Source organism: Strix uralensis, chromosome 17, assembly GCF_047716275.1.
Source record: "Strix uralensis isolate ZFMK-TIS-50842 chromosome 17, bStrUra1, whole genome shotgun sequence".
Classification (NCBI taxonomy): Eukaryota; Metazoa; Chordata; class Aves; order Strigiformes; family Strigidae; genus Strix; species Strix uralensis.
The window spans coordinates 16,891,307-16,912,492 of NC_133988.1; the positions used below are offsets into that span (position 1 = coordinate 16,891,307).

At 46.5% G+C, this 21,186-nt stretch overlaps 1 protein-coding gene across 2 annotated transcripts in view; it reads left to right on the top strand.

Moving 5' to 3' along the window:
* Positions 1-403: 403 nt before the first annotated feature.
* The window catches only part of GRK3 (G protein-coupled receptor kinase 3), a 75,597-nt gene continuing 54,814 nt past the window's right edge, over positions 404-21,186 (top strand). For both annotated transcript variants that reach the window (XM_074887812.1, XM_074887813.1), the window contains exons 1-2: positions 404-683; positions 17,958-18,034. In XM_074887812.1, the coding sequence (XP_074743913.1) occupies positions 571-683; positions 17,958-18,034 (190 nt within the window). In that variant the 5' untranslated portion in view covers positions 404-570. The remainder of the gene's footprint in view (positions 684-17,957; positions 18,035-21,186) is intronic.

A 21,186-nucleotide genomic window follows, 5' to 3' on the forward strand; every position in this document is an offset into this window, starting at 1 on the left:
CTCCCCCGCCTCCCTCCCCGCTCCGGCGGCCTCCGCCGAATCCAGGTCCGGATTTTTGCAGGCGCCGCCGCCGCAGCCCCTCACGCCGCCGGCGGGCAGCTCCCCGCGGCCGCGCCGCCCGCCCATGGCCGCGCAGCCCCGCGGGCTCGCTCCGACCTGCCCGCCCGGCGCCGCGGGGGCCGCGTAGGGCTTCGAGCCGCGGGGGCCGCGCCGGGCTGCGCCGCCGCCGCCATGGGCCCGGCGGGGGCGGCCGAGCGCTGAGGGGCCCGCGGGGCGCCGCGGCCCGGCCCGGCGGGGGCGGGGGGGGGTTTCCCGCCGCGGGCTGAGGGCGCGCAGGGCCGGCGGCGAGCCCCGGGCGCGGAGGGCGGGGAGGCGGCCGCTGCCCCCCCCCCCCCCCCCCGCCCCGCTCTCCGTCCTCACACACGCACAGGCGCACCCGGGAGGCGCTCGGCGGCACCGGCGGAGGGGGAGCTGCCGCCCGCCTCGCCTCGCCCGCCGCCAACCCCCCGCCTCGGGGGCGGCTGCCCCCGGCGGAGCCTCCATCTGCAGCCCGGCGGCGGGAGCGGGAACATGGCGGACCTGGAGGCGGTGCTGGCCGATGTCAGCTACCTGATGGCGATGGAGAAGAGCAAGAGCACCCCGGCGGCCAGGGCCAGCAAGAAGATCACCCTGCCCGAGCCCAGGTACCGGCCCGCCGCGGCCCGGGAGCCCCGGTGGCCGTGTGTCCGTCCGTCCGTCCCCCCCCCCCCTTTCCCGGGTGCCGAACATAACGGTCCGTGCCCGGGCACCCCGCGGCCTCCGGTGGGTGCGGGCTGGCGGCAGCGCCCGGCTCTGCGGCCGGGGCAAGAGGGGGGGGGGGTGTCGGTTTGTCTGGGTTTATTCGCAACAACTTCTGCGGGCGTTTGAGGTGTGGAGGAACCGGCTTCTCCCGGGGGGCAAAGCCACCCCCGCGGGTCGGGTGTTGATTCCAGCCTCAACTTGATGCTCCGTCCGGCGGGTGAGAAATTCTCGAAGCGGCGAGCTGAATGAAACGGTAAAGCCGTTCTCGCTGGTTTATGCTGCGGAGCTGTGGTGGTTTTTTTGGCTTTTTTTTTTTTTTTTTTTTTTTTGGTGATGCTCCATGGGGTTCGACGACAGAGCAGGGACATGCGGGGAGGGAGGACAGGCTCGGGGGAGAGGTTTTCCCTTCGCAGGCAGCTCCGGGAGCAGAGGTGGTGAAGAGCGGCGAAGTAGTGCGGGTCTCGCCGCCGGCTCCATCGCTCTGGGCTTCCACGGGTCTCACCGGGTGCCTCGGTGTAGCTGAGGTCGTTTTCTTGGGGTTTGGTGGTAAAAGAAAAGCAGCCTTTTCTCCTGAACGACAGTCCCCGCTTAGGCATGCGTTATAAAATCACCTGAGCATCGCTTATTTATTGCTGAAATTAAAAGTAAGCTTTCCTTCTCTTTCACAGCTCTGTGTACGTATATTTAAAACAAAGATTTAGCCAGCAAACAAAATATTGCCACAGAAAAGACTCTAAACCGAAATTTACTGCAAAATGTGTAGGCAGTTTGCGAGCCTACGGGTGGCCTAGCCTAGCTGTCTGCCGTCAGCGAGGGATCACCCAAGCCCTCTCCTTTCGCTGCCTTTATGCTGGAATTCTGGGGAGCACAGGGAGGCTGCAGCGCAGGGCGAGGGGCAGGGGGGTGCCAGCCCCCACGTTCATCCCCCCTCGCAGAGGCGGTGGAACCTTGGGTGAGGAAGTTTGGCAGTCATGTTTAGGGTCTGGTTGAGGATGGCTTGCCGGACAGACGGAGGTGCCTGTTTTTCTCCTGGGATGTGTATGTGTCTAGAAAATTCAGCCTACAGTGCTACCCTGAGGTGCGGCGTGCTTTACTGGGAGCGCTGGTAGCTTGATATTTATCAGCGCTTTGGTTATGTGGCTGTTGCTGCCCTTAGGGATGTGCGGCGGGGGACGTGACCCCTCTGGGGAGGTGAGCGGTGGGGACGCGGCGGGTGCGCAGGGGAGGAGTCCTTCCGATGCCCTGAGAAATAACGGCACCCTGGGTGCTTGTGCGAGGCTCGAGAGCTGCTGCCCGGACCCACATCCCCTCGTGCAAAGCACGGCGCGAGGCTCCTAGCACAGCACCAGGCCTGGAGGACCTGCGGCGTCCTGCTCTCCTTCGCCAGGATTTGCGTTTTGTCGGTGTTTGGTAGTTTCCGTGAACTCGGGGAGGTGGTTCACCCGCGGTCGGCTCCGCAGGGTGGGAAACGGCAGCATGTGCAAGAGGAAGTTTGGCAGAGTAGGAGGAAAGGTGAAGGGTGATGTGGCTGAAATGCCTCGCCCCTAGAGCTGCATGTGGAAGAACCTGTTTGCACGTTACATGAAATATGAAAGGAAAAAGGTTGTTTGCCAGCCCCCCCGGCCTGTCGTGCTCTGAAGAAGGTGAGAAGCCTTAAGCGAGGGAGAGGTTTGCAGCTGTCAGCGGCGCCGGGGTGCTGTGGGACAGGGGACATGTAAGACAGCTCAGCAGATGAATGAGAGGAAGCGTGGACATAAATGAGAACAGAGACTTACCTAAGCCTGGGACCACAAACGGCTCTAGATTGCTTGAAATGACTGAACTTCTCAGCTTCTAACTGAAACCAGGGATTTCCTCATACAGTAGGAAATTGTGACCGTTATTCTGGTGTCAGATGTCTTCATGCTGGTTTCTGGTTGGGTTTTTTTGATTCCTCTCCTTAAAACAGACATGGTGTGTTGGGTATACTTAAATATTCTGTATCACTGGCAAAGTGATTCATTTAAAATTATATAAATCGGCTGGTTAAATGCAGGTTGATATAGTAACAGTAAAAAAAAAAATGCAACACACAAAGTCCCCTCTTATACAAGGGGGAAATCAAACAATTTTTCCAAATAATTTTTTTATTTATTTCTGTGTGTGAGGGCAGCTCCTCAGCGGAGCGTGAGCACAGCTTTGTAACGCCAGGCTGTGAGCAGCCGTCTCGCGTTCGGCCCCTGGCCTCCTCCAGGATGGATAGCAGGAAGGTCACTGGAATATCACATCCACGCTTGAAAATAAATGTCTCTGCCTTACTGCAGCGCTCTGCTCGCAGGAATGCGTTTGGTGTCGGTTTTATCTCCGGCGGGCAACCACTGCCCAGCCACAGCGTCCTGTGCTGCTGACGTTATCTCCTCAAGAAATATTACAAAGGTTTTGCCCCCCTGTTACGATTTGCCTCTGTGCTGGAGCCTGGTACACCTGTCGGGTTTTATCTTTCTGAGATAAGACTGACACTAAATGAAGTAAATGAGTTTACTGTAATGCAAATTTGAGGGGGCTTCCTGTTTACAAGGAAATAGCTGTAGTGCAAGGCAGAATAAATTCCAAGGCTGCAGGCCAAGGCTTAGCAGCAAATAAACTATGAGGGTGAAGAGTTTATTGGCCGTGGGGCTGATTATTGCTGAGTTTACATGAAGCATCCTCAGACTATTTTTGTACCGAAATCGTTAAATATCACAGTTTGGGAAGAAAGAGGACAGAAAATGCTAATGAGATAAGAGTGCCTAAGGAAGAGGCTTAGCGTGTTTTTGTTTTTTTAAAACACCAAAACAAAACAACCCTTTTTCCATCCTCTGTCATCTGCTTTTCCTTCCCTTCTGCGTTTCCTCCTTTCATTCCTAAGAGCCTTGCCAAGAACTGGGAGAGCTGCGATATCTTTTAGTTTTACGTTGTTTCTTAAAAGGCTGTTTTGCGGGTAGATTTGCATGGGTGGACAGAAGGGCTGTCTAAGGCGGAATGACCTGCAGAAATAGATCCTAAAATGGGAAAGAAGACATACGTGTTGAAATATGAGCAAATGTGAAACCTTAATCTTTTTTTAACAGAATTGCTGTCAAATGTTTTAAGTGTTGGGGGAAAGGAGTAAATTAACCACACTCTTAATTTTTTAGGTTATTCAGCAGACTTCTGAAGTTTTTCACTTTTCTGTGTAAATTTTAGATTTCCCTTATTTTGGTCAAAGGGAGGGGAAGAACACTGTATACCAGCAGCTTCTTCTGTTTTGAGTAAGGGATTTGCATCATGCGAAGTTGAGAAAAATAGTCCAGGAAATCAGGTAACTGGAACCAGAGAGGGTGCGGGGCTCGCAGAGGGCTTGCTGCAGCACTGCTGTCCACGCACTGGCTGCAGCCCTCCTCGCCAGGAAAGTTAACATTAAAGCTTCCTTACTATAAACATCACGTAAGCTTACACTGCTTTCGGTGTACAAATACCAAGGGCATGGTAACAAAACATAGCGTGCATCTGTCCAGGCTCCTCGCCCGCTTCTCTTGCTGCAGCTGTAGGTGTTTCTCACCTTTTCTAACCTGCTTATTTCAGAAATTACCTCTCTTTCAAGTTTATTCTTATTTTTTTCCCAACCTTCTTCTTTGGTCTCCTACCTTCCTCTCAATCCTACCCCTCTTGTGGGGGGGAAGGCATGTTTCAGTCACGTTTTTTCTTCAAAATCACAGTTTTAACATGACATTTTTCCTCAGTTATCTCTAGAGGGGAAGGCTAACGTGCTGGTACCCCAGCTGCTTCTCGCCTTCTCAGTCTCTGATGTGCTCTTCGCTTTCTTCCCTAGTATTCAAACTGACTTGGGTAAAACTCTAATTGAGGTTCATTGAATGCACGGAGGTTGCTTTTTCTTTTCTAGTTCCATCCTGAGCTATTTGTATTTGCTTTCTTCCTGTTACAGTGCTGAATATTGTCGAAACCCAAGCGACATCTCCTGCTAGGTGTTAAGCATCATTACTGTATCCTGCATCGCTTCTGTTTTTTCAATTTTCTTCTCTTGGCATTACTATACTCTTTCTCTGAATTTCAGTTGTTTCTGTGATGTGTCCTTCAGCATGTTCTTGTACTTCTTGAAACTTCTGTAACATCTAAATTGCAGGCTAAAACCCCTCTGTGTCTCTGCTGTCAGTCTCGGGTACTTTGACGGTATTTTCTCTGGCTTTAACACCTCCTTGTTGTGCTTACTCGTTAAGAGGGCTGTCTCCAAGAAAATTTTCCTGACAGTTGTTTGTGCGGTTTTCATCTTTGTTGCTATTACGCTCATGTCATCCCTTTGTGTCTGTTCTAGGTGCTTCTTTGTCTCTGTTGCTTCGAGCATACCGTTCAGTTTGGGGCTTCTGCAGGTGGCACAACTCACTGAACGTCTCTTCCTTGGTGTGGGGGTATTGACAATTACTGCTGCTGGCTGGTGCCACCAGCTGCCAGCGTTCCCCGGCCTGAGCTGAGAGCTGCTGCCTGCGTTGGGCCGTGCTGTTCCTTGCCTCCCCCTTGAATCCCTCGCTAAAACACGCTCGTGTTACGAAGCGAGTGACGTCTTGAGTGTGATGAATCTGCCAGTGCTCGATGTGTCGGTGCAGTGTTTGTCATGTTCATGGGTGGTGTCTCCTGTCTCCCTCCACCCGTCGGCATTCCCTTGTCTCCGGAGGCACGCGTGGGACCTGGAAGGCCTTTTTGTGGTGGTGCTTGGTGGCGCGGCACGGCAGGGTCTGACGGGCTCTCACCGGTGATGTTGATACCAAACCCCTACTCCATCCGCAGGTTGTTTAGAGAACATAGTGGCTCCAGGAAGCCTTGTGCTATGTCATGCTCCTTCCTCACTATCTGGTTGCAAATGGTAGAAATCTTCAAAAGTACTGTTTTCCTGTTTTCAGAAAAAAGTAGGCCCAGATTTTGCAGAGGCTTCTGCATTTACTGGTCTTGGCACAGAAATGGTGCCAATGAATGCAGAATTAAATAGGAGATGATATGGAGGATTAAGGATCTAATGGTTAATTCAGATGAATTTGTGTCACAGTAGCTTTAGCTCCGTAAGGTGGTGGTACTTTATTGAAGCTTGTTCCATCTGCTTGTAGCAATAATGACTGTAAATTATTTTAGTAGAACTTCTTAAGCTTGGCTGTCTAAAATTGCAAAACAGTTTAGGTTTTTGTTTGACATTTAAAATTTCTTTTTAGTGTCAAGCAAGATTGTTTCTTGATATTTTTACGCCATTTCCAGGACTTACTAAAAATTGAATTGAAAATTTTGAAGTAAGAATTAAAACCGGCATGCAGGACACTCAGACTGTTCCAAATGGTTTCATCGACATGTAGTTTGTGAAACTACAGAAGGAAAAAGGATTCTGTATGAAGTGGTTTTATAAACTTAATTTATTATTTTGCAGCTGTGCTTGTTCAACTCAAACAATGAGATCATTTAAGCAAAGAATAAAGGAAGTACAGCTTGGTGAGAGCTGAAGATGACTGGACGTGAGATGTCCACCTGGCGAGTATTCTGAGAACTAGGATAAGTGCTGTGGAGGTGTGTGTTGGAGGCAAGCAGTATGGATTTGTGCTCTTCAAGGTCAGAGAGTCCCTGTTCCATGGGGCATCTCATAGTTCGCTGGGCGCTTTCTTGAAGCCGGTAGTAAACTACTTGAACAGATGTGTTCCACGTTACTGTACTTCTGAAAGCATTGCCAGCCAGTAGGTGCGACTAATATTTCTGTGATGGTGAATGTCTTCTCGTGTCAGTGAGGCAGCAGAGCACCTGCCCATTTTCATGTGCTAGAAATACCTGTGAGAGGACTTTTGAGACACTTGAGCGTGCTGTTTGTCCCCCTGCCCCCTGAGCACCGTGCTGCTCAGCGGGGTACCCAGAGAGCAGCCTGAGCCCGCTGCCCTTGCCTGTCATGCTTGTCTCGTGTCCTAGACTGTCCCTCAATTTTTTTTATTTCCTTACTTAAAGTATTAATTATTATTGCCGATTATGGTGAAGAAAGCCATTGCTCATTCAGTTCAGTGCAATTCATAGTAATGCATATGTTTCAAAGGTTAGTTTACATGTTCAGGAAGGATGAAGTATGTAGATTGAAGCTTATCTTATATATTATCTCACTTGGGTGAAAAGACATGCTTGAATATTCATATGGTAACTGTTTGAGGAGGGGGAAAAAACCTTGGGTTTTTTTTTCTGAACTAGCATTGCGAGAAAGACCGAACATTTGTATTTTTATTGTGGAATAGCTTAGTCCCGCTCAGGGTGAGCATAGATGACAGAGCACTTAAAAACTCAGTTTTGTTTAGAAATTCAGCCTCCTGACTTTGCTGGCAGTAGAAGCGTTGCTTGAGAAGGTAGTAAAAAGATGAACTTCTCCAAATCGTTTAGTATACATACGGAAAGCTAGGCCTGCTAACAAAATGTTCTTGCTTTTTGTCTCGGGTTAGCTTTGTGCTACAGTACTTTTTTAGCAGGAAAAATGTGTGCTTGGGGATGGAGATGGGCTGTCAGTGTAGGAGCCTGTAGAGGAGGGCTCCCGCTTGCTGCGGATGCTGCTCTCCGCACCAGCTGGGTGTTCTCTCACTTGGGAATTCAGGTCGTTATTTGTTGTAACTGCAGTGTCTGATACCTTAATAAAAGACAGGCCTGTAGAGAAGTGCGTGGGAAGACGAAGGTCCTGTCGCAAAGCGCTTGCAGCTTTAATAGACGAGAAATGAGAATGTGGAAGAAGGGCACGGCTGTTGCCTATATTGTACAGATCAGAAGCTAAGCCGGTTAGAAAATAAATTATGTACCTTTGTTGACATGTAGGACCTGTGGCAGGTGCGGGAGTTGAAGTCAGATTTTCTGAGCTTCAGATAAGCAGTGGAGGCCCTGGACTGTCTCAGCTGCTGCACACACAGTCCTTGGAGTGTCTCTGGGCGCAGGAAGGAGAGATCTGGCCTTAGGAGAGACGTTCCAATTAGTTCTCCTGTGGGGATGCTCTAAGGCTGAGGCTTATGTTTTGAAATGTAGGCTTCCCTTGGGCGTCATTACCTTAATTAAGAAAAAAGGTAAATGGGGGTGATCTGGGAAAGGATCACTGTACAGTCTTCTGTTACTGTGCTAAAAACAGAGGGGTGTTTCTCGGGGTGTTTTGGGGGAAGGCTTCTGTAAGGTGTAATGTTGTGTTACGGGTGAGGCGCCTCGGTGTGAGCCTGTGCCCAGTGCAGACGGGCTGCGGGTGCTCCCGGAGCAGTGGCCGGGGCTGGGGGCACCCCTGGAGAGCGATCAGCTGAGCCACAGCACGCAGAGCACACTCGGTGTTGGTGGGGGGAGATGCGTATGGGCACATTTTGTCTTTTCAGTAAAATTAATAACTTTTATAGCTGTTACTCCTTTATAGGTATGACGGCTTTTCAGTGCCTGGACCTTCCCCTGTGAAATGTTTTCAGCGAACTGCTGGAACTATGACATCAGGAAATGAACGTCTGCAGCTCTTAGCTTCTGTTCTGGTGAAATCATGTGGAATGGCCTGGTTTAATCTTCTTATCAATAATAGCTTTTTTTTGGGGGGTAATTAATAAAATTAGAAGAAAGCCTATCAGGAGCCGTCAGGTCCAGGTGCATAAACCAAATAATTTAATTGAACTAAATTGATGTAAGAGCAGCAGTTTCTAGCTTTAGAAAATACAGCTGTTTTCCACAGAAAGAGCTTCACCCCATGCTTACTAGTTTCTCCAAGAAAATCATTCCAGTACTGAGTAAACACCCATATAAATATGCCTTGCATAAATAAATACAAATTTCTGAGAGTGTGAGGAGAAACCGCTTCCATATAGAAACCCCCCAAGTCCCCTTCCAGTGCGCCAGGAATTTGTCCTGTCAGCACGTGTCATGTCCTGTTGAGAAAGGCGCTGGGGAGAGGGCGGATTTCCCAGGAGCTGGTCGAGCTGTGCAGATCAAAGCCTTCACGAAGCGCTGGTGGAAAGTCGGCCCGGCTGATGCAGCGTGTGTGCGATACGCTGCGCCCCGAGCTCCCCGCGCTTCGCTGCAGCTCTGGGGGACACACGGAGCTCTGCGTGGAGCTGGGAACGGACGGGTGCTCGTCACCCACCAGGACCTGCCGCCCCTGCTGAAGGTGCAGAGGAGAAAAGAGCTCCCAGTAGCTTCCGCTTCCTCCCAGAAAATCAGGAAGCACTGGGGAACCCAGTAAAACGCTCAGTGGTTCAGAACCCCTCTCCACGGGGCTGAGCACAGAGTGCGGCCTCCACGTGACAGCTCTGCGGATGCTACTTGGCTGCTGTTGTGTTTATTACGTTTCTGTCTTAATTTCAGAAGGGAAAGCAAGCTCTGTGAAATACGAGTCTGGGTTAAACTGAACTTTAACTGAAAAGAAGACAAGACGTGGGTAGGCGTTTTACTCTTGAGGCCTTAAGTGTCTGGTAAAACAAGACTGGCTGTGCCACGAGCAGAACCGGTCAGGAAGGAGTTGGGTTTGGGCGGTGGTGGTTTGCTGGCTGCACTTCAGCGTTTTGGCTTTCCTGGCTTCGATGCCCAGCGCTCGGTGGGTGACAAGGACAGCCGAGGGAGTGCCTGGGAGGTGGCAAAACTTTCTGACCTTCTCATCAGCTGCTGTTTTTCTTAAGTCTCCAGCCTGGCTTCCCCGTGTCTTCCCCATCACATTCTGCTCATTTTCACATTTAAGCGATTCTGGGCATCAGTCCTCTGATTTTTTTTTTTTTTTAAATTTTTTTTTTTTTTTACCCCAGATTTTCCCAGTCTTCTTTCCAAATTGTTCTAATGATTACAGTTACTTTGTTCACATCTCCCTTACTTCTGGGACCTTAAAATAGCTGCCAGGTTAAAACGCACAATGCGAAGCAAAAAATCAATGCAGACAATTTTACACTTTTTCTTCTGTTTTGCTTCAGGAGAATCGCTGCTGCGGTGTTGGGGCTGCAGGGCTCTGGAGGGATGCTTGCCTGTTCAAAGGGGAGTGTTTCCTCTGGGGGAGAAAAAAATAATGGGAATGTTTCTGTAGTTTTAACTTGTTGTTTAAAAGAGTTCTGAGAAGATCTGACTTTTAGGCTGAATATTCCGTAACAGTTTTCACTTTTGGTCAGTCTTGCATTGCTAAACCTTTTAAATGCACTTTTATAAAGGAAAAGAAGAAAGTCGTGGCTGTGTGCCATTCTCCATTGCTTTGAATTGTACTTGTTGACCCTGTCTTGCTTTCAGTTCAGAGGCCTTTGGGGCAGGATCTTTGGTCCAATTTTAGCAACTTTATGATGGATTTGGATTGTGCAAATAAACATTTAAGTCTCTGTAAAATTGCATCCTGAGACTATAAATGAATAAATAAATCACAGGCGAGCGTAGTGTGTTTCAGTCAACGTTGGCTGTAGTTCTTGGTAGGTCAGTTAATGTTTATACTTGCACGCTACTTTTAAAGAAAGTTCTAAACATTTTATAGATAAGGAAAGATTAAAAAAAAAAACCTGGCGTGTCTTCAGTAATTTGGTATTTGTTTTAAAAAAAAAAGATTATGATTGACAAATTACTTAATTGCAGTAGGAGCGAGGAGATGTGATTTTGCTCCGTTTTCTCTTTCTTGTAATTTCTCAGTAGCAGCGTTTTGGTGGAAGGGCAAGTCCTTGACATTACAATTCAGTCTAATTATTCCTGAAAAATTCATGTACTTAGAAGCTTTTATATTAGTTTCAGATTTCAGCAATGATAATGCAAATGATCCTCAAGGAACATGAGGATAGTGCGTATTTTGACACCGTAGCTACATAGCTATTGCTTTTGGCTCCCTTGTTGTAAACTTTCTCCATTAACATAATTTGCATAAGTGAAGCTGCTTCGTCTCCTGGATGAGATGCACGCACCAGAGGGGGGTTGTGGGAAAGTGTTGCTGAGCTTTAATCCCTTCCACCGCGAGCAGGGTTCTTGGGTGGAATATGCTGTTAATCATCCTTGACAATTATAAGAGCATTAGTTCACTGCAGTGAAATGACTTGGCAGTGGGCTTAGCATAAACTTTAGAGGGTGTGCAGAGGCAGAAAACAGGACAGAAATGGGTGAACAGGGATAGGGAATGGCAGGGCCCCGTTCGTGTCCTGTGACCGGGAGCCGTTCTGCGGGCGCGCGTGGGGATGGGCCGTGCTGCTGGGAGAGGGGAAGGTTTGGGTTCACCCATCGCTGCTTCAGCTGTCGGGCCGAGACTAGGACTCGAACGAGCACGTGCGCTAATTAACGCAGCATCGATGATCGCTTTTATTTCTCTATTAAATAAAGAATTCAGTTGGATATTGCGTTGCTGCCAGGGGTATTCGAGTAATATTACAGGATGCTCAAAAGTAAAAGAATAAAAGGAACATATTTTTTTCCATGTTATTTCGTTGTTGTCCAGAAATACTCTGTCACAGTCTTCTAACGATTTGTTTCCCCTTCAGATATGGAATTTTGCAAGTAATAGATAAGTACCTCAGATGAGATGGTCTAATGGTCCCCATTAATTGCTCAAACAAGAGTTGCAATGCGTAAAGTACCTTTTACAGCATCTGAGAAGTATTAACTTCTGCTGAACTTTGAACTGGGTACAGGTCTTGAGAGGAAGCAAAATGAAACAAGTTGAATGGTTTGTGATATGTTCGCTATTTTTTTACCTCTCATATAGGAGGGAAGCTAATTCTTTTTTATTGTTCGCATCAAGTGCCTGCCCTTCACTTTCACCCCTGAAGTGGAGCATTAAGCTGACCCGGGGGCTGTGATCCAGTGACTCATCGTGGTTTACAGTCTCGTTCAAGGGGAGTTTTCTGTTCAGCTGGAGAGGTACTTCATGCCAGTGATGAACGTATTACAAGAAAATAATAGCATCATTACTAATCACTCACGCAGATTTACTCTTTACGTTGAGATGTTTCTTTCCTTTTCCCTGTTGTCTTCTGTTATGTGACTTGGTTTCTTTCCTGCAAAACCTCAGTAAAAATACTTCTCAGGAGAAGTATTACCAATGGTGCATTGGTAGTATTTTACTTCAGACTTTCAGATTTTTTTCTCATTTGAAATTGGGTCTAAGCAGGTTTAGTTCTTTTCTGACTGCGGCAAGCTCAGGTCTTTGTTGGCTTTGTGAGACCTCCCTGCGTGTGCGGGCTGGTGCATTTGTGCAGAATGAGAAGGCGAAGAAGAAAGTAAGAGATGAAAGCTGGATGGGCTGAGGGGACAAGATAGATGCAGTGCGGAAAGCAAGGTGAGAACAGGATGAGGGAGCGATCTGCAAAAGGGAAATGGGGAATGGTAACAAGAAGGAAGAGGACAAAGCAGACAAGAGTAAATGGAAGGTGACTGGTGTGGAGATGGGATGCTCGAAGTGCAGAGAGCAGGAAGGCAGCGAGGGGCAGTGCAGAGGGTTGGCAGTCAAAGGCAGTGGTAATTCAGTTGCTGAATATCTGGCATTTTCTTGAAATAATTGTTAGCATTTGAGTAGTTTTTGGACGTGCCAGGAGCTATCAGGAGCTTAGTGTGCTGGGTACAGGATGCACACGTGGCAGAAGGATGATACCTGCCCTGACAACAGAGAGGAGTCAAAAAAGAAATACAGCTTTATCTTGCAGGCTGGGGATCTGAGGCAGAGAATGTCTGTGACTTGCCCGAGATGATACAGGAAATGTTGGTAGAGTTAAATACTGAACTCAGCTCTCCTCAGGCCAGTCTCTGTAAAGCTGCCATTTCATTTTGGTTTTGTTTTTCTGTTCTCCTTTTTCTGTTTCGGCTTAAAGATCAATATATTAGTGAGTGTAACTGCGCATTCTTAATGTAGGGATGATTCTTTAATGCTTGCAATAAGGCCAGACTTTTTTTTTTTCAAGCTGTGGTGTGCGCGTGTGCATCTATACAATGGATAATATCTCACAAATCTGAACTCTTACTGATTTATGAGAAAAACTAATGTGCTTTTATGATAAATAATTAAAAGCTCCTTTAAGGTACAGTAGTAAGAAGGCCAGTAGTAAGTAGCTTCTTGATCTAGTTCCAATAGTAAGAGTATGTATACATATACATACCATCACATCTGCCTTTACCCTTTCCTAGGTGTGAGATGCTTTCAGAAGAACTCCTGCATAATTTAGTATAACAAACCCGTGGGGACAGAATCCATGCATCTTAGAAATTAATAGCAGAACTTTTAGGAGATGTCAAAAGGAACGCTGTTTATTTTATTCTGCTCCCTAACTTGTAGTTTCTGCGTGCGCCCGTGTCCGTTGCGGTCGTGCTCCCGGCTGCCTGTGCTGGCGGGCTGTTCTTGGGCTGTCCGGCTGCAGATCGTACACCAGCAGAAGGTTGGTTTCTTCAGCTAGATATGCTTATCCTTAGAGTCACAGAATATTATGGATCTGTTGGGGGGGACAGCAGGAGTAACTATTGCTGTCGGCACTGGTGTGCGGTTCTGGCCACAGCCAAGGACAGATCCTGGCTCTGCGCTGAGCTCCCTCTCTCAGGGACCTCCTGGTTTGGTGCTGCTGGTGTAGCTCGCCCAGGAGGGAGGATTGTGGATGAGCGGTGCTCTTGCTGTACACACCTCCTATTCTGTGTTAAAAAGAACATAATGTGTTTCTTTCTTAGTTCCTCAGATGATGTGCTTTCAAGTGGGCATCTCGCCTGTACCGACCTTGGCCTGGCGGCTGTTGGCGGTGTCCTGTCAGACTGCATGCTGCCATGCGTGCTCGGGGACAGCGAGAGCTTTTTAAGTACAGAATGTATTTTAACCTTGGAGGTTGCTTTTCAGTGGATTTCTTTGATCAAGTCTGAAAGACCGCGATGCTGGCTGTAGTAGCTAGAGCTTCAGGATGCAGCTTGCAGCTCCTTTTAACAGATTCTTCAGCTCACACTTGTCATAACCACCTTTTTGGGGGAGCTGGAGTAGCTGACCAGGTTAGAGCGACCTGTGCTGTTCACAAAGTTTATGGTTTGATGCCGATGCAGATAGCCATCTCTCCGCCTGCTTCTGGGCACGCAGCGTGCTCTGAGCTGCTTCGCCAGCCTGGTGGTTTTGTTCAGCTCTTTCTTTAAGGGCAGTTTCTCCTGTGGGGCTGCCAGAGAAGAGCCCGCTGAGCACCCGCGGCCGTGCTGCAGCACCCTGCCTCCTGCAGCCCCCAGCAGCAGCTGGGGTGGTTCCGTTTGCATTGCCAGGGATTGAGGTGCTCGTTATATTTGCAATTAAATCTCTCCCAAAACTTCTTTACTGTGTCACCGCTACGGTAGCTCTCTCTGACTGAGCCTGGCGCAGGTGCTGCCGTGCCCCTGATTGTGGGGTGAAGGGCTGCACCGTGCTCCCGGGCACCGCGTGAGGTTGGTCCCGGTTAAACCAGCAAAGAGGTATCCAGAGTCCAAGTTGCATTTCTCATGAAATTTTAAGCCCAACTTTTGATTTTTCCCTAAATATACTTGTCCTGTTATTTCAGTTGACTTGTGGTACGTGGACAGCAAACTGAGCGTTTCTGAAATTTTTGTTGTTTGCTATTTTCTTCCTCTCTGAAATAAGGAATATATGGATAAAAGGGTTTGCTCCAGTACAGTCGGATATGCTTTTGTTTCTGAAGTCTCCCTGGATTTCATTTTTAGCCAGCTTTTGTTTCTGCTTATTTTGAGTGTTGCTATTAAGGTAGATCATGCTGTGAACTGAGATGAACTTATGCAAAAAGTCCACTTCTCACATTAGTGCATTATTTGTGCTGAAAGCATATTTGGATATGGAAAGCTTTTTAGAAATGGCTGCTTTTCTGTGAAATGCAGCTTTTATTCCCAGATTGTTTACATGTAGGGCAACTAATGATTCAATATGCAAAGGCAGAGAGGGAACCTTCCTTCCTGTTTGTGGAATGTGCTAGGCTCCATTTAAAAATTTTCCATCCTTCTGGAGGATATATGGACTCTGTTGTTTCTTTTGAACTCAGTAGGATTTTTACCTTTAACTTACATGTGAGAATTAGAAGTTGATTATTCTCGGTAGTCGTAATCCATTCCGTGTAATTTATTCCTACTTTTTCATATGCATAAGGAGAAAGGATTTTGAAGAGGTGAAAGAAAGTCTGTTGTTTAGACGCTGGAATGCAGTGTGGGCTCCTGTAGCCTGTGATCGTTTTACAGATTTGTTCAGATTCTGTAGCTGCAAAAACGTTTTGTTCCTTTGACATGTTACCCATCAGACCAGAAGTACGAGATGTCAAGGGAGAGGAGGAGAAGCGCTGGAGAGATTTGTTCGTTACACAACCAGAGTGTTTTCCTGGACCCTTCAGTCATACGTTAAATTTTTCATTATCTTCTCCCATTGTCTAGACTAAGATATGTTTATGTAATTTCTTGCAGTGCGCTTGTTTGAGCAGAGGAAGGCTTTCTTGATGTCATTATTATTAAAGAGGCTTATTATGTTACTAATGGTCTAGCGGTCAGTGGGAATGGGACGTTGCCGATGGGCAGCGCTGAGGGGCTCGGGTCAGCCGGGAGGCCGAGGAGGGGGCGGCTTGTGGTCCTCGGTGGGGCAAAGCGGGCTCCTTCGTAAGTGGTCCTGTAAGCGTGGACTGATGAGGGGGAGGCCTGCCTGGGGGAAGAGGGGTGCAGGGGAAGGAGCCCCCGGGCGGGCAGGGCGGCAGCTGCCTTTGCTGCCCGTGCTCACCAGTACGTGATGGCGTTGGTACAACTGGAGCCATCAACATGCTAACATTTTATGGGTTTAAGAGAAGAATTACGTTTTACGGTCACCACTTTAAGCCTGTTAAGCTAGGATGTATATTTTTAAAAATCTACCCATAGAACAGGCAGCCAAACTTGGCAATTCAGTCAATTACGTGATAAATTTTATTCTACTACCTTGCTTTTCCTGAGTGCAGAACATGATCTCGATTTACTGCTTCCTCTTCGTTTGAGATCAGTATTTTGTTTAGATTGTTAAAATACACAGAGAGTAGACGTAGTTTTTAATGAACAAATAAAAAGACTAGCAAGTTCGTCACTGAATAATTTATACTCTCAAACCTGATTAACAACATTTAGCCCTCCCAGTTCTTGTTTAACTTGATGTGGTGGTTAGCCTCCGGAGTTCTCGCTTTGGATCACAGTGTTCATAGATCAGTGTTCCATGTGGGGCTTCGAGATATACATAAAAACTATGAATAGAACAGTTTCCTAGACTGGGGTTTAGGGCCTTCGAGCTAATTTCTTGGCTTTTATTATAGACTTTTTTCTGGTCAAGTCATGCAGACTTCAGACCTCAGGTTCTCATTTGAGGAGGAGTGCAAATACTTTCCTCAGAGCTGATGGAAAGGATGTCTCTTGGTATCTGGGGGTTTTCAGAAGCTCTGGTGACAGGTCCTTGTAAGCACACCAGAGGGGACGGTCTCAGCCTTTGCAGGGCTGTCTGAGGTCTTCAGCTTGTTTGGGCAGGGCTCTGCTACTCACTGTGGCCCAAAACTGCTCAAGTACATGTTAATGAGGAGGCTTTAGGGGAAAAAAATGGATGAGAAATAACCACAGAAATCTATTGTTTCTTCTCCAGAAAATGTTAAAATTTGTCCGTGAGAACTGACCTGTTCAGTTTTTTCCTGACATGAAGTAGTTCAGAGTCCATGCTTTACAAGGATTAGGTGCTCAGTCTTCTGCAGAAATGTGAGTGATATTTAACAATCTTGTTTAGGGCATGAGTACTTTCTACAGGGTATTTGTGGTTATTTTTATGAAAATAAATAGTACATATGAAAATACCAATTTTAAAATTGGAAACAGAAAACGTCTAGTGGAATTTTGACTTAATTAACTATGACAATATAGTTGTTTTAGCAAGGCACGGTACTGCTGGGCTGCATTGATTTTAAAATTTATGGACTTGTATTGTTGCCCATATGAAATTTTTATAGGCATTATATTAAAATGAATATTGAGGTTACTTGACAAATAAAGGAAATCTTTGTTAATGTGGTTTAAATGAGTGATTGTGACATTATAAATTAGGCAAAATAGATGTTAAGTGCACTGCAGCCAAGCTAGGGGCCTAATGGAGCTTGTGTTGGCTCATTTTCTAAATGATATATGGCAGTTGCAGTGTTAACAGCCTGATGTAGCTTTGATTGACTTGTACGTTTATTTTACATGGTGCAAGCTAAAACCTGATGCGAGAATGGAGAAACGAAGCCATGACCAGAATGTCCCCCGGGAAGTGCTGTGAGCCCAGGGCTCAGCTCGCCCGAGGCAAGGCCAGGCCAGGGCTCCACCTGATACTGCCTGCGTGCTCCTGCCTGCGGTCTCGTTTCTCAGTTTTTGAGGAAGAACACCCAGTGTTCGGTGCTCCAGCTCCTGGTGGCAGCCCCGTACTGCCCTTCCATTCAACCCACAAATACCCAACTGGGATAAAAACCCGGCTGGGCAGACCCAGGGAAAGCCTGGGAGCTCTCCTTTCGACGGTTGTGCTCCTGCTTCTGTAGTGGCACACAGCAAAGGGGTCTATGTGCGATCACTGGTGGCTTTTTTTCCCAATTTATGCTCAGTTGCAGCATTTTCAGACTTCATTAGATAAGTATAGATTCTTGAAGGGGAATTCTAGCAACATCACGCTGAGTGGTGTAGGCTATTGATATGTGAAGCTTGAAATGTAAGAGCTGTGTCTCTTCTACGCTGAATAAGTACCAATACTGCTATATTCTACACTGGATGGGATTAATATTTACAGTGGGGAAAGTGATTTTTCTTGTGTACCTCAAACTCTGAGAACCTTTAAAAAAAACCCTTAAAAATCACAGTATTGAGGCTGCGAGGCTGGTTTTAGGCTAGTAAGGTGATGCCTGGAAGAGTATTCATAGGTGAAGACGGAATTTTCATAAAATAATTTGCACTGTTGAATTCACAGAATGTGACTCTGTGCCTTGACTACAGGCCTGTTGTCGTTAGTGGCCATAGTCCTCTGAACTCTCGTGGGCTTTAGCCGGAGCAGCAGGTTGCCTGTCGTGCTGCGAGTTGAGGCATAGATGGGCAGTGGTATCTCATTTTGCTTCAGTCTCTCACACCGATGTTTCATCTGAGTGATCCTTTTCTCCAAAATATGTTAAAGGTCACGTTTAAAGTAAGCAATTTCAAATAACTCTTTTTTTTTTTTTTTTTCCCCTTTTCTTTTTTTCTTTCAGTATCCGCAGTGTTATGCAGAAATACCTTGAGGAAAGGGGTGAATTAACCTTTGACAAGATCTTTCATCAGAGAATTGGTAAGTCATATTTCAGTAAAATGTTACTCATGTAAATATTTTTTAAGATTGGTTTGCCTGCCACTTCTCTGTAATGACTGCTGAAAAATCAGTGTTGTAGATGGTCTGAAGAACACTGGAATATGGGCAGGACTTAGTAAAACAAAGGTCTTCAGTAAAATGAAATGTTGTGAAAGGGAAGAAGATGAAGCAAGGCAATCTGTCAACTTCATGTTCTGGAAAACTACTGGGAAAATAATTAAATTACTTGGAAACATCGAGGAGAAAATTATATTACTTGGTATGGGCTTGTCAACAATATAATGTGTCACATCAGTTAAACTTTTTTTTTTTTTCTCTGCAGGGGTAATAAGCCCTGTTGATAAGGGAGCAGTAGTAGAACAGATACCATACGTGTTGTCTTGACTGTCTGACATCATGTTCTTGCTAGCAACGCAGGGAGAGGTGGCCTGGGTGAAACTGCTGCGTGGAGGGGGCGAAACTGTTGGGAAAATTGACTTGAGGAACAGTTAATCAGTGCTTCCGTGTGAACGTGGAGGGATGTATCCAGGGAGTTTGCACAAGAGCGTCAGAGATCAGTTACTATGCAGTGTTGTAGTTAACAGTCTGAATGCTGGCATGAAGAACCTCTGTATTCTGCTTGTGTGCTGAGAAAGGCTGTAACCACACCGAGGACAAGGACAGAATTACAAAAGATCTCCATAAACTAGAGGAGGGGGAAAAAAGCAGTGCTTCTCGGTCAAAACAGGCACCGTCCTCTACGCCTGTGCTGAAGTAATTACACAAACACAGGGTGGAGAACCACGGGTCAGGTAGACGTTTTTAATTGACTTGGCTGTTACAGTGAGCCGTAGGTTGTATTGTCTCAGCTAGATCACACGACTAAATATAAAATCAGGATTGTAGCCAGTGAGGCATGTGAAGCAATCCTCTTCTGGCAGAATATTGTGTCCATCCTGGCGCTGGACTACAAAATATACATGGACCTGCTGGAAAGAGTTCAGGAAAGAGCGGTGGGAATGAGCTGATCTTACTTAGCAGTCTGCTAAATGTGACCTACGGGGAAGTATTGAAATAGGGTGTTACGTAGGCTATGAAACAGAGAAGTGAGGTTGAACAATCTCCAAAACCAGAAAAAGCTGCTGCAGAAATGGTGAGGTTAGTCAATTTTCCAGAGGCTTAACATGTGAATTAAAAAAAATCTGGATATGAATAAAACCATTTTAGTAGTAGGATGGGTCATAAAGCAGGGGAATGGATTTCATGAGGAGCTTGTGAAATCTTTGCGCAGTAGATGTGAGGACTGGGTTGGCATACGTCTGCTAGGATAGTACAGCTGCTCTTGTCTTGCAAAATGGGGACAAAGCCTTAAAATGAGCTGGGAAGACCTTGAGGAGATCAGTGGATCTATTCCTGTCTGAAATACGCCGAGACTGGCATTACCAGTGGAAGCAAATGCCCAAAACCAAAGCGCTACTGTGCCTTGTTTCCCAGGGCAGGTGGGGCAGTGGGGACATCTCGGGGCTGGTGGAGCTTCGACTTCTGGCTGGAGCAGGGGTGTCCAGCCCTCCTGGTCTCCTGGAAACGTGCGGCTCAGTATGTATGAGAATATTCTGGAGTGGGAGTTCTAACTATTGCCAGATTGAAATAAATAGTATTCCTGTATCACAGATTGTCATTAATGGATTTCACAGCTTTGTACAAATAGGCTTGTGGAACCACCAGTCTGAAGTATGTGTTCACAGAAGTCTCGGGGAGCTTTCCATTGTATTACAGTAATTGAAATGGAGTCTGTACCTTCGTGCGTAAAAACTGGCTTTTTATTCTGGCCAAAAATATTATGCTGTAAATGCACAGATACCTTGTTTGCTTGTACTGACATCTCTCAGTATGTGCTTCGCTTTAGATGGCTGTGCTGAATCATTAATACCTTGCTGTAGCATGGCAGTTGCAAAATACGTGGAATTTTAAGCAACCAAATACAGGCTGACTTTAACTGTTTGATTCTGTGTGGTGGCAATGAAATGAAGAAGTCTGTCTTTTTTTTTTTTCCCCATCCGTTAAAAAAAAAATAGTAGTCAAACAGAACAGCTTGTATGTAATGGATGTTTCTATTTATGTAATTGAATAGTTTTCATTAATAGCTGGTTCCACAGAACAGCGAACAACGGTGCAGCTATTGATCAGCTACAGCAATTACAGTTGGGTAACTGTAACCTTGGAAGGATTATGTCTTGCTTTTTTTCCCCATGTTGGTAGCCATCAAACCTGGAGTTTTAGAGCCCAGAGTTTCATAAACATAATTAGTTTCTCGCCCAGATTTGGAGATGTTTTCTTTTCCTCTCCCCTTGGTACAATCATAGCAGTACTTGCCTCTGGTACCTGGAAATGGGAAGGTCCGCTCTGACCACTTTGCTGGAGTTCGGTTACTTCTGAAGCTGGTTTCTTCTGAAGAAGGATTTAGAATGGAAGAAAAAAAAGATTAAACATGACTGTTTTTAACAGAAGACTTTGCATTGCACTGGAAAATATTGTATTTCCTTAGTGTGGTTGCTCATTTAAATTTTATTGCGTTTTCTAGCTTGTTCTTTGCCATTAAATTAGTTCTGTTTCCAGACATTAGCATAATTGCATGTGGTAAAGTACCTTCAATTTTAGGCAAGCGTTATGCAAAAGGCTGTGAAAATAAATATGGTGAGGTAATTAAAAGTCTAATCACCTTTTTACTCCTGTTGTTATCTCTTTGTGTGGCAGGGATGTGGGGCGACCGCAGCCCAGGCCGGACCTGGGTGTGCACATCTGGGGCAGGCGCCCCGCGGGAGGCAGCTCCTGCTCAGGGGGTTTAAATCAACCCGAGTCAAACGAGTCTCTGATGATGAGCTGTAATTCTGCTGGTTCATCCCCTTGCTGCTGGCTCTTCCTGTGCCTTTATTTTCTCAGTTTCAGAGCTGTCTAGTATACAGTGCTTTATCTCTATGTACTAATTGTAAAACTTCATCAAGCTACCAGTTTTTTCCCTTGGCAAGTGATGTAGGTGAGGACTGCTAAGCTTCTTTTTTCCAAACCACAGTTCTTTCTTACAGTTCCAGGTCTTTTTTTCTGTTTTTCAGTATCCTTCTTTCAAGTAAAAACCAGGGATTGATCAGTTGTCT